General features: G+C 38.3%; 1 protein-coding gene across 1 annotated transcript; it reads left to right on the top strand.

Moving 5' to 3' along the window:
- Positions 4,633–5,789, top strand: LOC109826740. Its single transcript, XM_020393756.1, has 2 exons — positions 4,633–5,221; positions 5,308–5,789. The coding sequence occupies exons 1-2, from the start codon at positions 4,633–4,635 to the stop codon at positions 5,787–5,789; spliced, it is 1,071 nt and encodes a 356-aa protein (XP_020249345.1).

Here is an 18,047-nt window from a genome sequence, read left to right as displayed (position 1 = left end):
AATGGTCGGATAAAATCCGAAACAAAGGATAATCCAAAGAATTTCAACCATAATTCAGATACGAATCTGTGATGAAGATAGTTCAATGTCGACTCAATGACATGAGCTAAATTCAGAAATCAACATACTAGTTTTAGTTTGAGACTTCAACAAACGGTCAGACGATAAATGCAGCACCGAAAAAAATTTAGTTATTCAACAAATTACTGAATAAACTGAGAATTGAAGAAATCAAAGATTGAAGCCAATCACAAGTCCTTTTACACGGAGTGAAGGTTGGGCCTCCCTATCCAAAGTATTTCAACCTCTTATATAAAAAAAAACGAGACTGAAACACTTTGGATTGGGTATCTTTAGGCATCAAAAATTATCTATAGCTCCTCGAACACAACTCAATATGAAGAGAAGATGATGAATGTCATTATCCTAGTCAAGGAGGATTATCTAACACCGACAAGCATGTGAAGCGAATCAGTGAACCGTTGATGACGTGGTAATAAATCACCAGCCACCGCTAAGTGGCTCACGCACTAACGGGTAGCTCCAAGTGGCCCGCGTGCTCACCGGCCAGCTCCAAGTGACCCTCATGCTCATCAGCTAGTTCTAAGTGGCCCGTGTGCTCACTGATTAACTCCAAGTGGCCCGCGCACTCGTCAGCCGCTTTCAAGCTAACAAAATGCATAAAGCGAATTGGTGAAGCGAACGAGTCAACGAAATGACAAAATACACATAATGACAAAACAAGTCCAACCCGAATGAACCAGAAAATCCCCTAGCGGCCTAGTTGTGTCAAAAAGACTAGCCAGTGGCTCGACCCGTAAGCCGACGCACCATTTGATGCGCTTCGCATAGGTTGCGAACCAACAAATGTGCAGTGCCGAGCAACCGTGATGTGGCCCACGCCCAAAAACTCCTAATACACATTTTTTAATAGTTTTTTAGGATTCTTTCATTCCAAAACCTTCCCAACTACTTTGAATCTATCCTTAAACATGGTTAAGTGGTTATTAACTACAGATGAGGTTAGATCATCAACTCTTATTAGAAAACACTACAACAAAAGGCTATAAACACAAGCCTAGGGCCTTCATTTAAGAGGATCTGAAATCAGAGGGCGAGGTGCTGTCAAATTGAAGAGTTGAGCATGAATTTCAGAGAACTTAATAGATCTTAGTGAAGTTCTTCGGCATAAAGAAGGAGAGTTCGAAAAATCTGAGGCTCCTTCCCCCTTTTCTCCTGATCGAACTTGGTTTTCATCTCGAGAAGAGTTATAATCTTGCTTGGTCGAGATTATCACTTCTGCGATAACTTCCTTTGTGAGGTAAGAGCTTTGACCATCAATCTGTCAATCAGATCTGATCGTGATGGTCCATGAACTAACGTATCCCCAACACAGGCAAAGATCTCACGCAAGCAGCGGGTGATAAACATCCTCTGTGTTTGTTTTAAGAGAGAGTTGTAATCTTTTAATTTTATTTATGTAAGAGAAGTCTTATAAAAAGGCTCACTCTTTTGAACTTGTTGTAAGTCAATAAACGATTGTAATGAGTTCCCAAATAATGAAATTTACTTTCACTGCAAACTTTTATGCTATTATTAATTTGTAATATAATAGTTATCTTTGTTTATATGGAAGTACATACAATCGTTTGCATAAAAATATGTAATTGATAGCAACAATTCTTCTGTATATTGAATTTTTATATTCATTAGTCTCAGTAACATATATAACGCACTCGGGCAACTTTTATGTAGAACATAATGATTTGCAACAGGCCACACAAGCATTTTTATTGAAAAAATGCCCTACTGATAAACACATAAAATATGCATTATCTTAGTGTGTTTCAAGCATGACTTATGTGTGATTGATGTATATTTCGTGCTTAGATCAAGGATACTATTGTGGTTTGTGTTCTTATATGTAGGTATTGGATCAAGATTAAAAGATTCGATGATCGTTGGAAGTTAAACAAGAGTTTGAAGCAACAACCGGACTTAGGATGCATGGTTTGAGAAAAAAATAGATGCACGAGCACGAAGAACTGAAATTTCGACCATAATGCAATATGAATCCAAAAAATCACAAAAGACAAAAGTTGTACATCTCTTCAATAGATTTCTAATTCAACTTGAACCACCTCATTCTGAGGTCGGACGAAAAAGTTATAGCCAAAATATCAAAGACTGTACGAACAAGCACAAAATGAGCAAGACAGATTCCACCACACCCTGGTGTGGTGCGCACCACACCTGTGGCACTGGCCTAATCCTTTTTCAAATTTTATGAGGATATATAAATAGATATTTTGGCTTAGGGTTTAGATATCTTTTGTTCTTATTCTCTTAGCTGTCAATTAGCATCTATTTTAGAGTTCAAGTATTGAAGGAAAACAAAATTTTCTTGTACAAGATTAGATTGCAAGTCTATATTTTGAAGATTTCAATTGAAAGACGGGTTAATTCTTTTCTCTCTTTTATTAATTTCTTCTTATGATTGATTTGTATATTTATTTTATGTATTCTCTTATCCCAATCATGTGTGAGTAGATTCTTTGTCTAGGATTGGGAAAGAACCCAACTTTTTGGTGATTTATGATGAATTAATATAGGTTCTTGGTGAAAGTTTAAATCTTTAAACTTAATTTCTATTTTAATTTTGTTGATTCGCTAGATCACCGTATCAGCAATCATAGGTAATTAATTGAAGGACTGAAAGGTAAAAATTAAAACCGGACCACTAGAAATTAAGCAGGGAATTCGAACCACGAAAGTAGGCTAGAGTCCTTCGGGATTTGATTTGGATTAGCATAAAGCTTAATGGGTTTAATTTAATCTTGATTCCACGAAAGTAGGTTAATTGAGATTAGTTAGGCATGATCTTTAGACCTTGAAAGAGGCTTTAGATTAATTTAGGTTAATTCATCCTTTCTAGTTTAAACCAACACAGAGAGCTGAAATAATTCATCATTGAACATCGAAGTTGTGGTGAAAACCCTATCCTAGATCTTCATTATATTGAATTCCACTTGATTAGCTATTTATTTTATTTCTTTTAATTTTAATCTCTTCTAATTTACTCATTGGTTTAGCTAGTCGAATAACGTGAAATTTGGTAATTAACCCCTAGTCCCTATAGGATCGACCATGATAGCTACAACGAGTCTGTGCACTTGCAAATTTTTCCTATCAAGTTTTTTGCGCTGTTGCCGGGGACTATGGTGTTAATATTGAGTGCTTACATCATTAAGCTAGACTAGATTTTTTTTAATATTCTCTTCGCTACTCACTTTCTTTTATGCAAGGGCATCAAACAGAAGTACACAACGAAAACAATCTTGAACTATCAGTGACTCTTGCAGAGATAAGAAGGTATATAATGGAGCAAAAGAACACAGAACAAGTACGATGGGTGATCAGAATCAGCTTCTTAAGGATTTCGTTACCCAAAATGCTTAAGGCACGCACTCAAGTATTACAAGGCCCACTGTTGAAGCTAATAATTTTGAGCTAAAACCATCACTGCTCTCAATGGTTTAGCAAAATCAGTTTTGAGGAGGTGCTACTTAAGACCCGAATCTCCACCTGTTGATTTTCTTGGAGTATTGCGATACTTTGAAGCTTAATGGAGTGACCAATAATGTTATTCAACACAGACTATTTCTGTTCTCTTTAAAGGACAAGGCTAGGGCTTGGTTACACTCATTGCCAGCTGGGTCCATTACCACTTAGGATCAGTTGTCTAGGGCGTTTCTTGAAAAGTATTTCACCTAAGTAAAACAACACAGATGAGGAACCAGATCACAAGCTTTGCACAGAAGGAAGGATAGTCACTCTATGAAGCTTGGGAACACTATAAGTAATTATTGAGAATGTGCCCTCACCATGGACTGGAGAAATGGTTAATTGATCACACCTTCTACAATGGGCTCACTTACAACACTCGGATGACTATTGATGTTGCTGCAAGAGGAGCTTTGATGAACAAAATAATAGATGAGGCATACACTCTCATTGAAGACATGGTTCAGAATCACTATCAATGGGCGAACGAGCAGGCTCAGACATCAAAAGGAGGAAAGTATGAAATCGATGCTTTAGATCATATACCCTCTAAAGTTTCTGCTTTGTTTAAAAAAGTTGAAAACTTGGGTATTAATTCTGTGGCGTCTACTTCAATTGCATGTGGGATATAAGGTTATGTGGGTCATTCTACACTTGAATGTCAATTAGGAAACCATCCATCCCTTAATACTTCTGGAAATGGACATGTTAACTTTATTGACAACTTTAACCAGAAGGGAGACCCTTTCTCCAACACTTATAATCCGGGGTGGAGGAATCATCCTAATTTTTCTTATAGAAACCCACCTAGAAATCCCATGCCCACATCTAATTTTGCTCCTCCTAGTTTTCGTGCTCCTCAATCCAATCTCCCTTCTCAAAGGTCTAATTTGGATAATATGATGGAAAATTTTATGACGACTCAATCGAGATTGAATGAAGAGTTTAAGCAACAACAACAAACCACGAATGAGATAGTAAAACAATTGGACTCAATCGAGATTGAATGAAGAGTTTAAGCAACAACAACAAACCACGAATGAGATAGTAAAACAATTGGCCTCTAAGATGGATTCCCTAGCTACACATAACAAGATGTTAGAGACACAAATCACTCAATTGGGGCAAAATGCTAGCTCTTTTTCTAGGCCTTCGGGCATGCTACATGGACAACCCGAGATGAATCCTAGGGGTCATGTGAATGCTATAACCCTTAGGAGAAGAAAACAATATGAGGGACCTAAGATGAAGGAAAAAGATGGGGTAGATGGTCATCAAAATGAAAAAAATGAAAATGTGATAAATGTGGATAATGAGACCCAAACGGAAGAAAAAGAAGAAGTTGAGAAATATATGTCTCCCGCTCCTTACAAGCCTCCTCTACCCTTTCCCCAAAGGTTAGCTAAGGCTAAGTTAGAAAAGCAGTTCAGAAAATTTTTAAATATTTTGAAAAAGTTGCACATTAATATCCCGTTCACTGAAGTTATTTCTCAAATGCCTTCCTATGATAAGTTCTTGAAAGAGATCCTATCTAATAAAAGAAAGTTGGAAGAATACAAGACTGTGGCCCTTACTGAGGAGTATAGTGCTATTATCCAAAATAAGTTACCTCCTAAGCTTAAGGATCCAGGTTCATTTTCTATTCCTTGTGTTATTGGTAATGTCTCTATTAACCGTGCTTTGTGTGATTTAGGTGAAGCATAAGTTTGATGCTAATGTTTATCTGTAAGAAGCTTGGTATAGGTAATTTGAAGTCAACCACAATATCACTCCAACTAGTAGATCGATCGATAAAATATCTGGTAGGTATACTTGAAGATGTACCTTTCCAGGTCAGTAAGTTCTTTATCCCGGTTGATTTTATTATTTTGAAAATAGAAGAAGATTCTAACATTCTAATTATATTAGGAAGAACCTTCCTTGCTACTGTTGGTGCTATAATCAATGTTAAAAATGGAAAGCTCACCTTAAATATTGAAGGAGAAATGGTAGAATTTGATTTAAGCAATACTATGAACCTCCCTCTAACTGATAAAGTTTTCTACAGGGTCGACGTGATTGACAAGTGTACACATGAGCAACTTGCAAACCATTACTCAGCTGATCCACTTGAGAAGTGTTTGGTAAGTGAAGATTCAATAAATGATGAAGATCCTAAGGTAGCTGCGTATGCTCAAACTTTAGAATCAACATCAGCTGCTCCATTTCGGAGTGCAAAGTTTTAAAGTCTAAAGTTAGAGCCAAAAGGTTCTACTTTTGAAGAGGATAAAGCACAAAAGGTAGAATTAAAACCTCACCCTTCCTCTTTAAGGTATGAATTTCTTGGTCCTAACTCCACTTATCCTGTGATTGTGAATTCATGTCTGAATGAAAATGAAACTGATAAGTTTCTTAGAACACTTAAGGTGCATCGCAAGGTCATAGGATACACCATGGACGACATTAAAGGAATCAACCCATCGATTTGCATGCATAGAATTCTCTATGAAGATGATCATAAACCCTCTATAGAGTACCAGCGTAGATTAAATCCTAACATGAAGGAAGTGGTTAAAAAAGAGGTGCTTAAGCTACTAGATGTTGGGGTAATCTATCCTATTTTCTGATAGTGAATGGGTTAGTCCGGTCCATGTGTTTTTTAAAAAAGGGGGTGTGACCGTAGTTAACAATACGAATAATGAACTTATCCCTACATGGACAGTTACGGGTTGGAGGATGTGTATTGATTATAGAAAGTTGAACAAGGCAACCAAAAAAGATCATTTTCCACTTCCCTTTATAGACTAGATGTTGGAAAGGTTGGCTAGATATTCTTATTTTTGTTATTTAGATAGCTATTCGAGAATTTTCCAAATCCCTATTCATCCTAGTGACCAGAAAAATACTACTTTTACCTGTTCCTATGGGACCTTTGCTTATAGACACATGCCTTTCAGCCTTTGTAATGCCCCTGCCACTTTTTAACAATGTATGATGGCTATTTTCTCTGATTTTATAGAAGACATTATGGACATGTTCATGGATGACTTCTCCGTTTATGAGACTACTTTTGAAGGTTGTTTAGCTAACTTGTCTCAAGTTTTGCAGCGTTGCGAAGAAGTTAATTTAGTCCTAAACTGGGAGAAATGCCACTCTATGGTAAGGGATGGAATAGTTCTACGACACAAGGTGTCCGAGCGCGGAATTGAGGTTGATTGAGTAAAAGTGGAAATCATTTAAAAATTGCCTCCACCAACATCGATTAGGGGAGTAAGAAGTTTCTTGGGACATGTTGGTTTCTATCGGAATTTCATCAAAGACTTTTCAAAAATTGCAAAACTTTTAACTAATCTTATTATTAAAGATGCTCCCCTTGATTTCACTGATGAATGTATTGATGCTTTTCGTAGGGTGAAGGAAGCATTGATAACAACTCCTATTATGCAACCGTCAGACTGGAATCTCTCATTTGAAGTCATGACCGATGCAAGTGATTATGCAGTTGGTGCTGTGTTGGGCTAAAGGAAGAACAAGATAGTTCGTGCAATTTATTAAACTAGTCGCACTCTTGATGAAGCCCAAGTTAAGTACGCTACCACTAAAAAGGAGTTATTAGCAATTGTCTTCACCTTTGACAAGTTCTGGTCTTACTTAGTGGGATCCAAAGTCATCATTTATACCGACCACTCCGCCATCAAATATCTTTTGAGCAAGCAAGATACCAAGTCTTGGTTGATTCGATGGATACTACTTTTGGAAGAGTTTGACCTAGAGATAAAGGATAAGAAAGGGATAGAAAATTTGGTAGTAGACCATCTGTCAAGGATGAAACCATAATCACACGATAGGGAGGAGGGTGAACTATCGATAGATGACTCCTTCCCAGATGATCAGTTGTTTACCATAGAAAGATTTGATGCACCATAGTATGCTAACTTCGTCAACTACATAGTGTGTGGAGTCTTACCTCCGGATCTGAAATATCAACAGAAAAAGAAGTTCTTTGCTGACTTGAAGTATTATTTTTGGGATCAACCGTTTCTATGCAAACGTTGTGTTGATGGGATGTTCAGAAGGTGTGTTCATGAAGATGAGGTTACAAGTATTCTCCATCATTGCCATTCATCTTCATACGAGGGACATGCAAGCACTTCAAAGACAGTGCTCGGATTTACAACCTCTCCCTAGGCTTTACTACAGACGCCACTCCTCTTAGAATTGACCCCGTCTCTCACCACACATTCCTCTCAATGTACAAGTGTATTACAAAGTGTATCTCACAATTAAGCACAAATAAAAGATTTGTTCTCTATAATGGATGACAACACAATGTAGCCCACTCTCACAACCCCACAACCTAAATGTACAATATGTGTAAAATACTAAAGCTCAATGGTTGGGTGTGTAAACAACGAGAAATAATCAAAATTAAACTCAATTACAAAATCTAGCTTAATAAAATTAATAACCAAACAAGTAGAAAAATGTAAAGCTAGAATTGAGTTTAGAAATACTTCTCTAAGAATATGAATGAGAGAGTTGAAGATTGAAAGCCCAAACAAAATTGATCTCCTCTTGTGAAACTTTCTTCACGTAAACCCTCTTGAAAAAAAAAACTTAAAACCAAACTTAAACACCCTTAAAACTTGTTTTAAAACTTTCATGGGTTGTTGAGAGGACTGAGGTATGAGGAGATATATATAGGAAACCCCAAAGCCAAGAAAAAAAACCAAGAAAAAGCCTAAAAAGACAACAAAAAAATAGTTTCTGGAACTAGCCGTCAGCAGGCAACGGTAACCCCAAAGGTCAATCACGGCAACACGTCAGGTCGACCGTGAGAGCCTGTAACCCAGAGCTGAGAAATCAGCTCCTGGATAGTCGACCGTGGCGACCAGTCCAGTCGATCGCGACGACCAGTTCAGTCGACCACAAAGTGATACACACAGACACTTGGATTTTCTGTTGTCTGATTTTGTAAAATATGTTAAAAATAATAAATGAGGTCCAAAAATAATAAAACTTGGAATAATGTTTGTAAAACATAAAAATGAACATGTTACAAAAGAAATTTTTTAATTTTCAATTTCCATGTGTGAAAACACATCGTTTTGCGAACTAGTTTGAAACATGAGTAAATAAACTACATGATTTTTGCCAATTGAGTTAAACAATATTTTGAAACCTTATGGAATGATTTTATAGACTTAGTAAAAGATGTATATAGTAATTGTTAAGTCCATAAACAAATAATACAATATTCTCACAAAAATGCATATACTATGCAATATTTTCTTAAACACATTTATTTTTCCAAATACAAGAGAATATGAAACATATGAGTGTGTGAAGAAATTTGTTTGTTTGTTTCATATTTATATGGCTTAACCAAAATAACTTATCCATAGGAAATCAAATATGTATATGTATAATTGTATCTATTTGTTTGCAAAAACTTGTGGTTGTGGATAAATTGAAAAACGAATAAACCAAGAAATTGTGTGTCTATATTTTGAGTTTAGAGTACTAACACAATGTATAAACACCTAAACTAAATATACCCAAACTTTATGATCTTTAATGAGCTTGACTTGGTTACGAATGAAGCTTGATCTTGTATATGACCTTATGTGTAATGGCTTCATACCACTATTCTGCCAACTTCCATTTGAAATGATCATTTAGCTCAATTCCATCCAACCTTTGACATCGTTGTTTATCTAGAATACCTAACAAACAAATAAAAACACTAGACAAATAATGTTAGGAATTATTTGTAATTATCAAAATAATATTAGGGAGTAGGCTCATAAACATGAGGCCAACAATCTCCCCTTTTTTGATGGTGAATGTATAAATTATAATTATCATGCATAAAATCAAGGCAAGATATACTCAAAATATTTCTCTCCCTTTGTCAGCATCAAAATGGAGATAACAATAAGGGAGCGAAAGCTCCCCCTACTTATAAGCACCAGTGAGTATATCACAAAATAGAAAAATGCTCCCCTATCAAAATGCCTTAATACATATATAAAAAGAAAATCATAAGGCATAAAAATGTGAGTATAAAAAAATCATGAAAGACTCACATTCAACAAAAGCCATGAGAACACATAAAGATATATTACTATGAAAGGATATGTATTGCCAATATATATGAGCAAGGATATGCAGTAATTTAAAACTATTTATCAATATCCTATCAATTATGATATGCAACAATATATATGAGCAAGAATATGTAATTAAACTAAGGCAATATAAACATACAATGGCAATATAGAATGTAATAAGTAATGAACACAAATAGATAGCCAAGGCAAACTCAAACACACAATATGATAACGGAGTTCGGTCCTTCTGACCTATGTCTCCGCTCACCACTCCCGGAGAGAATCCAATATCACAATTGGTTTTCAACATTCACCCAAAACGTTTACAAAAACACAATCTCATTTTTCTAGCTCATGGAAAACTTTCACAACTCACACTCTTACAACCACACTCTACACCCTCTAAGTGTTGGTCTCTAGCCAGTGTCGTTTTCCTCAAGTACTCGGATTTACAACCTCTCCCTAGGCTTTACTACCAACGCCACTCTTATAAGAATCGACCTCGTCTCTCACCACACACTCCTCTTAGTGTACAAGTGTATTACAAAGTGTATCTCACAGTTAAGCACAAATAAATGTTTTGTTCTCTACAATGGATGAAACCACAATGTAGCTCACTCTCAATGTCATAATCCCACAACCCAAATATACAATATGTGTAAAATACTAAAGCTCAATGGTTTTGTGTGTAAACAATAAAAAATAATCAAAATTAAACTCAATTATAAAATCTAGCTTAATAAAATTGATAATAAAATAAGTAAATAAATGTAAAGCTATAATTGGGTTTAGAAACACTTCTCTAAGAATAAAAAGGAGAGATTTGAAGATTGAAAGCCCAAACGAAATTGATCTCCTCTTGTGAAACTTTCTTCAAATAAACTCTCTTGAAAAACAAACTTAAACACCCTTAAAACTTATTTAAAAACTTTCTTGGTTGGTTAAGTGGACTAAGGTATAAGGAGGTATATATAGGAAACCCCAAAGCCAAGAAGAAACTAAGAAAAAGCCAAAAAAGACAACAAAAAACAGTTTCTGGAACTAGCCGTTAGCAGGCAACGGTAACCCTGACAATCAATCGCGATGACACGTCCTGTCGACTGTGAGAGCCTGTAAGCCAGAGCTGAGAAATCAGCTTATGGCCGGTCAACCACGGCAACCAGTCCGGTCAACCGCAAACTGATACACACTGACAATTGGATTTTATGTTGGAAAATCTAATTTGTAAAATATGTTAAAAATAATAAATGAGTTCCAAAAATAATTAAACTTAGGGAAATGATTGCAAACATAAAAATAAATATGTTACAAAAGGAATTTTTTAAATTGCAGTTCTCATGTGTGAAAACTCATCGTTTTGCAAACAAGTTCAAAACATGAGTATATAAACTTCTTGATTTTTGACAGTTGAGTTAAACAATGCTTTGAAACCGTATAGAATGATTTTATAGACTTAGTAAAAGATTTATATAGTGATTGTTAAGTCCATAAACCAATATACAATATTTTTATAAAAATGCATATATTATGCAATATTTTCTTAATCACATTTATTTTTTCCAAATACAATAGAATATGAAACATATGAGTGTGTGAATAAAATTTTTTGTTTGTTTCATATTTATATGGATAAACCAAAACAACTTATCCACATGAAAACAAAAAAGTATATATATGATTGTATCTATTTGTTTGCAAAAACTTGTGGTTGTGGATAAATTGAAAAATGAATAAAACAAGAAATTGTGTGTGTATAATTTTGAGCTTAGAGTACTAACACACAAGTAAAAACACCTAAACTAAATATACCCAAGCTTTATGATCTTCAATGAGCTCGACTATGTTGTGGATGAAGTTTGATCTTGTATATGACTTGATGTGCAATGGCTTCATAAAACTATTTCGCCAACCTCCATTTGATTTGATCATTTAGCTCAACTCCATCTAACCACTGACATCGTTGTTTGTCTAGAATACCTAATAAATAAATATAAACACTAGAAAAATGATGTTAGGAAATGTTTGTAAGCATCAAAATAAGATTTGGTAGTAGGCTCATAAATATGAGGTCATCACGATGTGTGGGGATGGAAATAGGATTTCTAGAGGTAATACAGCTTCACAATCATACACCAAGGAGTAAGGTATGGTGCTAGTTGGGGTGCGAAGTATAGTACGATACACCCATAAGCTTTCACCAAGCTACTTATCCCAATCACGCTTGCTGGTAGATATTAGCTTTCCTAAGATTTTGACTATCGTCTTGTTGAAAGCTTCAGTATGTCCATTTGTCGCTAGATTATAAGCATTAGACACTAGGTTCTAAATTCTAAACTTGTCATAGAACCTGGTAAATTCATAACTAATAAATTGTGACATGTTGTCAAGAATGATACCTCTCGGGATGTCGTATCTGTTGATGATGTAATGCTTTATGAACTTGACCATATCGTTGATTTTGGCTTCTTTCAAAGGAACGGCTTCGGCCCATTTGGAGAAATAATCAGTGATTGCTAGGATGAAACAATGACCTTTTTCTAATGGCAGGGATATAGGTCCAATGATATCCATCCCCCATATCTCCAATGGCGATGAAGTTGTTATCAAATGCAGGTCTTCAGGCAGTTGATGCATGTAATTGGCATGGATTTGACACAAATGGAAACATCTTGCATAGGCTACAACATCACTAATCATCTTCGGTCAGTAGTATCCTTCTTTGTAAGCGATCCCAAAGATTAGGTCCGAGTTGGTGAGCTCCGCATGTACCCTCATGGGCCTTCATTAGGGCTTCTTACACTTCCTTTGCTGACATGCATCGTAATAGCATGCTGTCATACAATCTACGATATAGTGTCTTTGTCGTCGAGTCATAGTAAAACCGTAGCACACGTCTATGGATATCTATTTATGTCTTCGAGGAGTATGTCATATAAGATGTAGTCAATGAGAGGAAAATGCCAATCTCTTGGTTCGAGATGACTTGTAGTCTGCTGAGTTGTAATCACTTCCAGTGCATAATTCAGTTGAAAGAGTTGTCAGCTTGTGGCAATGATGTGTTGGCTAGTCCTTGTCAGTTGAGTCAGAGTGGCTGCAAGTGCCGCTAACGCATCTGCGTGTGTATTCTTGTAACGCGGCACATAGTTAATGTTAAAGTCTTCAAATGACTTGGCTAATTTGATATTCTCTTTATGATAAGGAATCAATTCGTCATTCCTGACCTCGTATTCCCCTGTCATTTGATTGACGATGAGCTTGGAGTCGCCATACACTTCAAGATGCTTTACCCCCAGTTCCTTAGCAAGGTCAAGTCTAATGAGCAATGTATTATACTCAGCCATATTATTGGAACACAACTCTATTAAAGAGAAAGCTCAGGGTAATACAAGATTTTGGGGAGAGATCAATACGGTCCCCACTCCTGCTACAATTGTCCCTTCTGGGTCTGCCCGAGATGCACCTTCAAAAAATAATTGCTAGATTTCTTTTTACGAAGTCACATTGGCTTCATGAGTTTCATCAAGCATATCTTTGAATAAATTACTCTTCAATTCTAACGGATGACTGCCCATGAGATCGCAAAGGGCTTTCCCTTTAATGGATTTTTGTGGCATGAAGTATATATCGTATTAGGACAGCAAAAGTGCCCATCTTGCCAGCGCTAATTTAATGACTCGGGGTGCATCATGATGACACGGATGGGATTCACCTGGGAGATGACATGTATGGTTTGGCTAACCAAATAATATCACATTTTCAAAATTGCAAATACTAGGGTTAAACATTCCTTCTCTGCCATGGGATAGCGATGTTCAGGTCCATTTAATGTCCTACTCAAGTAGTAGACAGCTTGGTCATGGCCGTCGTAATTATCTTACGCTAATATAGCACCAAAAGAGTGTTCCATTGCCTACACATAGATTAGGAAGGGTTTCCCTGAGACCGAAGCTACCAAAACAGGTGGGTTTGAGAGATAAGTCTTGATCTCATCGAATGCTTTTAGGAAGGCTTCGTCCCACACAAAAGATACACCCTTCTTCATCAACTTTGAGAAGGGTTGACATTTACCTAAGAGATTTACAATAAATCTACGGATGTAGGCCAGGCATCCTTACAGTCCTCTTAGTTCTTTGAGAGTCCTGGGTAGCTACAGTTCTTGAATAGCTCAAACTTTGTCGGGATCTATGTGAATCCCCTTCGTTATGATGATAAATCCAAGGACTTTGCCACTCGACATCCCCAAAAATGATTTTTTAGGCTTCATTTCCAATTGATAAGCTCATAATAGTTCGAACATCATTTTTAGATCTTGAAGATAATCATCTTTGCTATGACTCTTGATGATCAAGTCATCTACATTGCATTCCTTGTCTTCCATAGATGATCTCAGAAGATTGTGCTCATAGCACGTTAGTAAGTTGCACCTACGTTCTTGAGACCAAAAATCATTAGTGCGTAGCAATATATTCCTAACGGGGTTCTGAACAAAGTGTGTTTTTCATCTTTAGGGTACATTTTGTTTTGATTATACCCTGAAAATCCGTCAATGAATGACATCCTTTCAAACCCGCACGTGTTGTCAATGATGACGTCTGTAATGGGTAAAGGAAATTCATCCTTAAGGGATGCAGCACTACGATCCCTAAATTCGATGTAGATATGGATCTTTTCATTCTTCTTCATAATAGAACGATGTTTGGGTGTTGTTCTTCTCTGATGAAGCCTGAATCTATCAGTTTCTTTACTTCAACTTTGATCGTCTCCATGATTTATGGACGAAACCATCTTTGCTATTATTTGATTGGTTTGGCACCTGGTTTGATGTTGAGGCTATGCATGGCAACTTGTAGGTCTTGGCCAGCATATCCTCATAATTCCAGGCAAAAATATCAATATATTCCCGGATGAGAGATATAGTGTCTTCTTTCTCTTGGGGGGTAACTTATTACTTATAAATATAGGTTTGTGGATAGTCTCATCTCCCATATTTATCTGAAGTACTTTATCCTCAATAGGAGGTTCGCGTTGTTCAAAGTGGCCTCTCTATTGAGCACTTATGTATCGGTCCCATGCTTCGTCGTAAAGGGGAACCTGGTCATCTTCTCTGAATGTGGTGGGATCAATTATGGCCTTGTTGATTAAGAGATTATTAAACACAATTCCTATGTTGTCATCTGAGACGCACATTGAGGATGCTGATGATGAATCAACGAATTGAACTTCTTCAGATTCTTTTCCAGAATAATAACATTGTTCTGATGAAGGGGAGATGTAACCTAGACCTCTCCTGATTTGATGATAACAATCATCAGCTTTCCTTTGGGAATGAAGGGTCATACAGGTGTTCTTCATCCTTTACCAAAATTCAAACTCTCATTGCGGGAGAAGTCATAACCTTTGTTCTCCATTATTCTTAACGTCGTTGGTTCATAGTGTGAGAATTGAGGAGCAGGCTCATCTTCTTCTGAACTGTCCCACAGTGTGCCCAGGGGCCAATCTATCTTTACAAAGATAATATCTTCCTGATTACTATCTTGGGCTGGTACAATAAAAAAGCTTGTGAAGACTCGATCACTTGTTTATTTGTTGCAAATAATGAATGCACAAGCAAGTGTAAAGAAGAATTAGTATACAACCCTAAAACTAGATTGCTAGACACGTCAATACTGGACTCTGAATCATTAGACGACAAGTAAGCAAAGTTGTAATCTTTATTCAGGACAATTTTCTTCATCAGCATTGCCTACATCGGGGCTTTCACAGCCGATTACAAAGGGTTCAATATCATTCAAGATAAGACCCTCGTCATACTCGGACTCACTATCGACCTTGTTACAACTTTCTGGATCCTCGACCGGTGGTTCTTCCATTGATTCATAATGCTGGTAAAGCAAAGAGTTGGTGAAATAGTTTTCGACCCCTTTAAAGGATCTCTTCTCTGCAAACACCGTCTTCAACTGACCATCTATAGGCATACAAAACTGCTTATAGGTCCCTTAACATAGCTCGGCACAGTGATTCGACAAACCAACGAACCATCAGGTGATGTATCCAAGCGTGATCGTTAGACCACAACATCGAAGCTAAGTGAGATGCGACGAAGCAGATTAACGAGGCGACGAGGTTAAACACCGAAGCGGATTTACTAAAAACCGAGCCACCAGGAGGTGGCTCGGTGGCCAAGCCACCTAGGTGGCCGAGCCACCTGGGCCAAGCCCAGATCTGCGCCCAGATCTGAGCCCAGATCTGGTTCTAAATGCCTATAAATAGGCTTGGTGGCTTATTGTTTTGGAGGTTGGAACTTTTTGAGGCGAAACTCTGCTGGATTGAGAGCTCAACTGCGGAATCTGAAGCTTTAAAGACTTGGACATTTTCAGATCTGGTTCTTGGCGAGCATCCACGTCAAACAAGGCAGGAGTTCGAGAGAGAGAGATCAGATCTGAGATCTACGCGGTTATCCTTCGGATCAAAACTTGGTCGATTTCGATTACTAAAGGCTATTATTTCCTAGGTGAAATAGTACCCTCGGCTGCTATTTCCTTTGTGAAATAACACCTGTCATACTGTGTAGATCCGACCGGATCAAGATCGCGCGGTGGTCCACGGATTAACCCCAGCGCAGGCGAAGAACCCACACAAGCAAGAGACCGCAAAACAGGATCTTGCGATTTGTTCTAAAGGAAAGTTGTAATTTTTATTTTTTTCTTTGATTTTGTTGTAATCGGATCTTATAAAAAGACCGGATCTTTTGTAACCGATAAACTAATGCTGAAGAGAACAATGAATTCAATGAAAGTAATTTTCCCCGCGAACAATCTGGCGACCACAGTGGGAGCCACTGATCTCGCTGCCGAGATCGTTGCGTCACAGCCGCGGATCTCAATCCCGGTCGAGGAGGAGGTCGAGTATGAATTGGACTAACAAAAGTTTGAGGAGTATCTGTCATCCTCATCCGGATTGACCTCCCCCCGCAAGTCCAAGAAGTCCAAGAAGTTCTCCTCCAGGAGAAAAGTCAGTTGGTACAAAAAGGTGCAGAGTACCAATGAAGATCTCACCCCAATTGACGCCAAAGTTTCGTCGGGTAAAGTTCCGCCGACCTCTAACCAGGTCAACCTTGTCCTTCCCAACTCCTCTGCCACTGAGGGCATAGCAACTCTCTCAAAGAGAGCCCGCCAGAGGCGACGTCAACGCCTGGCGCGGCAATTCGCAAAGGCGATGGAATCCACGGACGGAATCCTCTATAACGCGGATCTGAAGAACAGGGGAGGAAAACAGCCTCAACAACCAATGAATGGTAGTTGCTCCAAGCCGCCAAAGAATGAATGGATCCGTGTCAAGCGGAATCGTTCGACACTCGAGGAGCGCATTCGCAAGCGCCGCGCACTTCTAGCGCAAACACGGGCTCAAGTCCAAGAAGCCCGCAAAAGACTGCGGAAGGAAGTGGCCAAAAAGCCGCCACCAACCCACCAAGTCTGGAGGCCGAAGTCTGAAGCGGCGATTCAGGCTAAAGAGCAACCTTTGCAGCCTTCAGCAAAAGTTCAACCTCCGACGAACCACTCTAAATCGCCGATAATTCCCATGGCTACTGCGGGAGATCACACAGAATCATCTCGAAGAAAGAAGTCAGTTTTGGAGCGCCTCGGTCTACTTCCCGATGGACGATGCAAAGCTCTAGTTCAAGAATGTTTGGGCCCGATAAAGAAGCCCCGAACGACTCAACGTGCTGGGGGTCGCCGCCACCCTCAACATGACAAAGAGATCAGGGCAGCTAGGCGCACCAATTTGCGCATTGAAGTCCAGGAGCCTGCTGAGGACTCACGCCCACAAAGGCATGTTTCGAGGCGCGTGACTTTTGAAAGCCCAAGGAAGACAGTTCGCCCTCAGAAGGAAACATTGTCGTCTGATGACGATAGCGTTATACCTGAGAAGTCGTGCCAACACACGATAGGTTACTTCGACCTTCAAGCAGACGAGTTGTACTATCGTGTTGGGGGTACGAGTAAAACCAGGAAAATGAGTCCTCGAGAACTAGAAACTTAATGCCCCTGTTCCAAACTCATTCGGGCAGTATTGTCAGAGTGCAACTGCACCAATACAGTCCCCGAAAGAATTTCGGTTTTTGAAAGGCTCAGTACCAAAACGCCAAAACCAAGGCCTAGGCGTTTCCGACGAAGGAGAGCGGTGGTTGAAGACGGGTAATTTTTGAGGGTCACCACTAATATGACCAGCAAAGGGACATCAACACGGGATAATCCCAAGTCGATTCCGGAAGCATCCCAGCGTATAACCCGTCTGCAGTCTGGAGCCATCAAATGAGGAGCTTACGGTAGGGTTCGGACAAGATTACCTTCAGAAGATGAAAAATCTGATGCCGGCTCCGCGGTCGCATCA

This window comes from Asparagus officinalis, chromosome 10, assembly GCF_001876935.1.
Source record: "Asparagus officinalis chromosome 10, Aspof.V1, whole genome shotgun sequence".
NCBI lineage: Eukaryota > Viridiplantae > Streptophyta > Magnoliopsida > Asparagales > Asparagaceae > Asparagus > Asparagus officinalis.
The sequence above is the reverse complement of the archived record's forward strand: the minus strand, read 5'-3'. Positions and strand labels throughout refer to the sequence as shown.

Coding starts and splice junctions, on each gene's coding strand:
- LOC109826740 (XM_020393756.1), top strand. CDS start 4,633: ATGGATTCCCTAGCTACACATAACAAGATGTTAGAGACACAAATCACT. Junction 5,222..5,307: donor TTCTATTCCTTGTGTTATTG/GTAATGTCTCTA, acceptor AGCTTGGTATAG/GTAATTTGAAGTCAACCACA.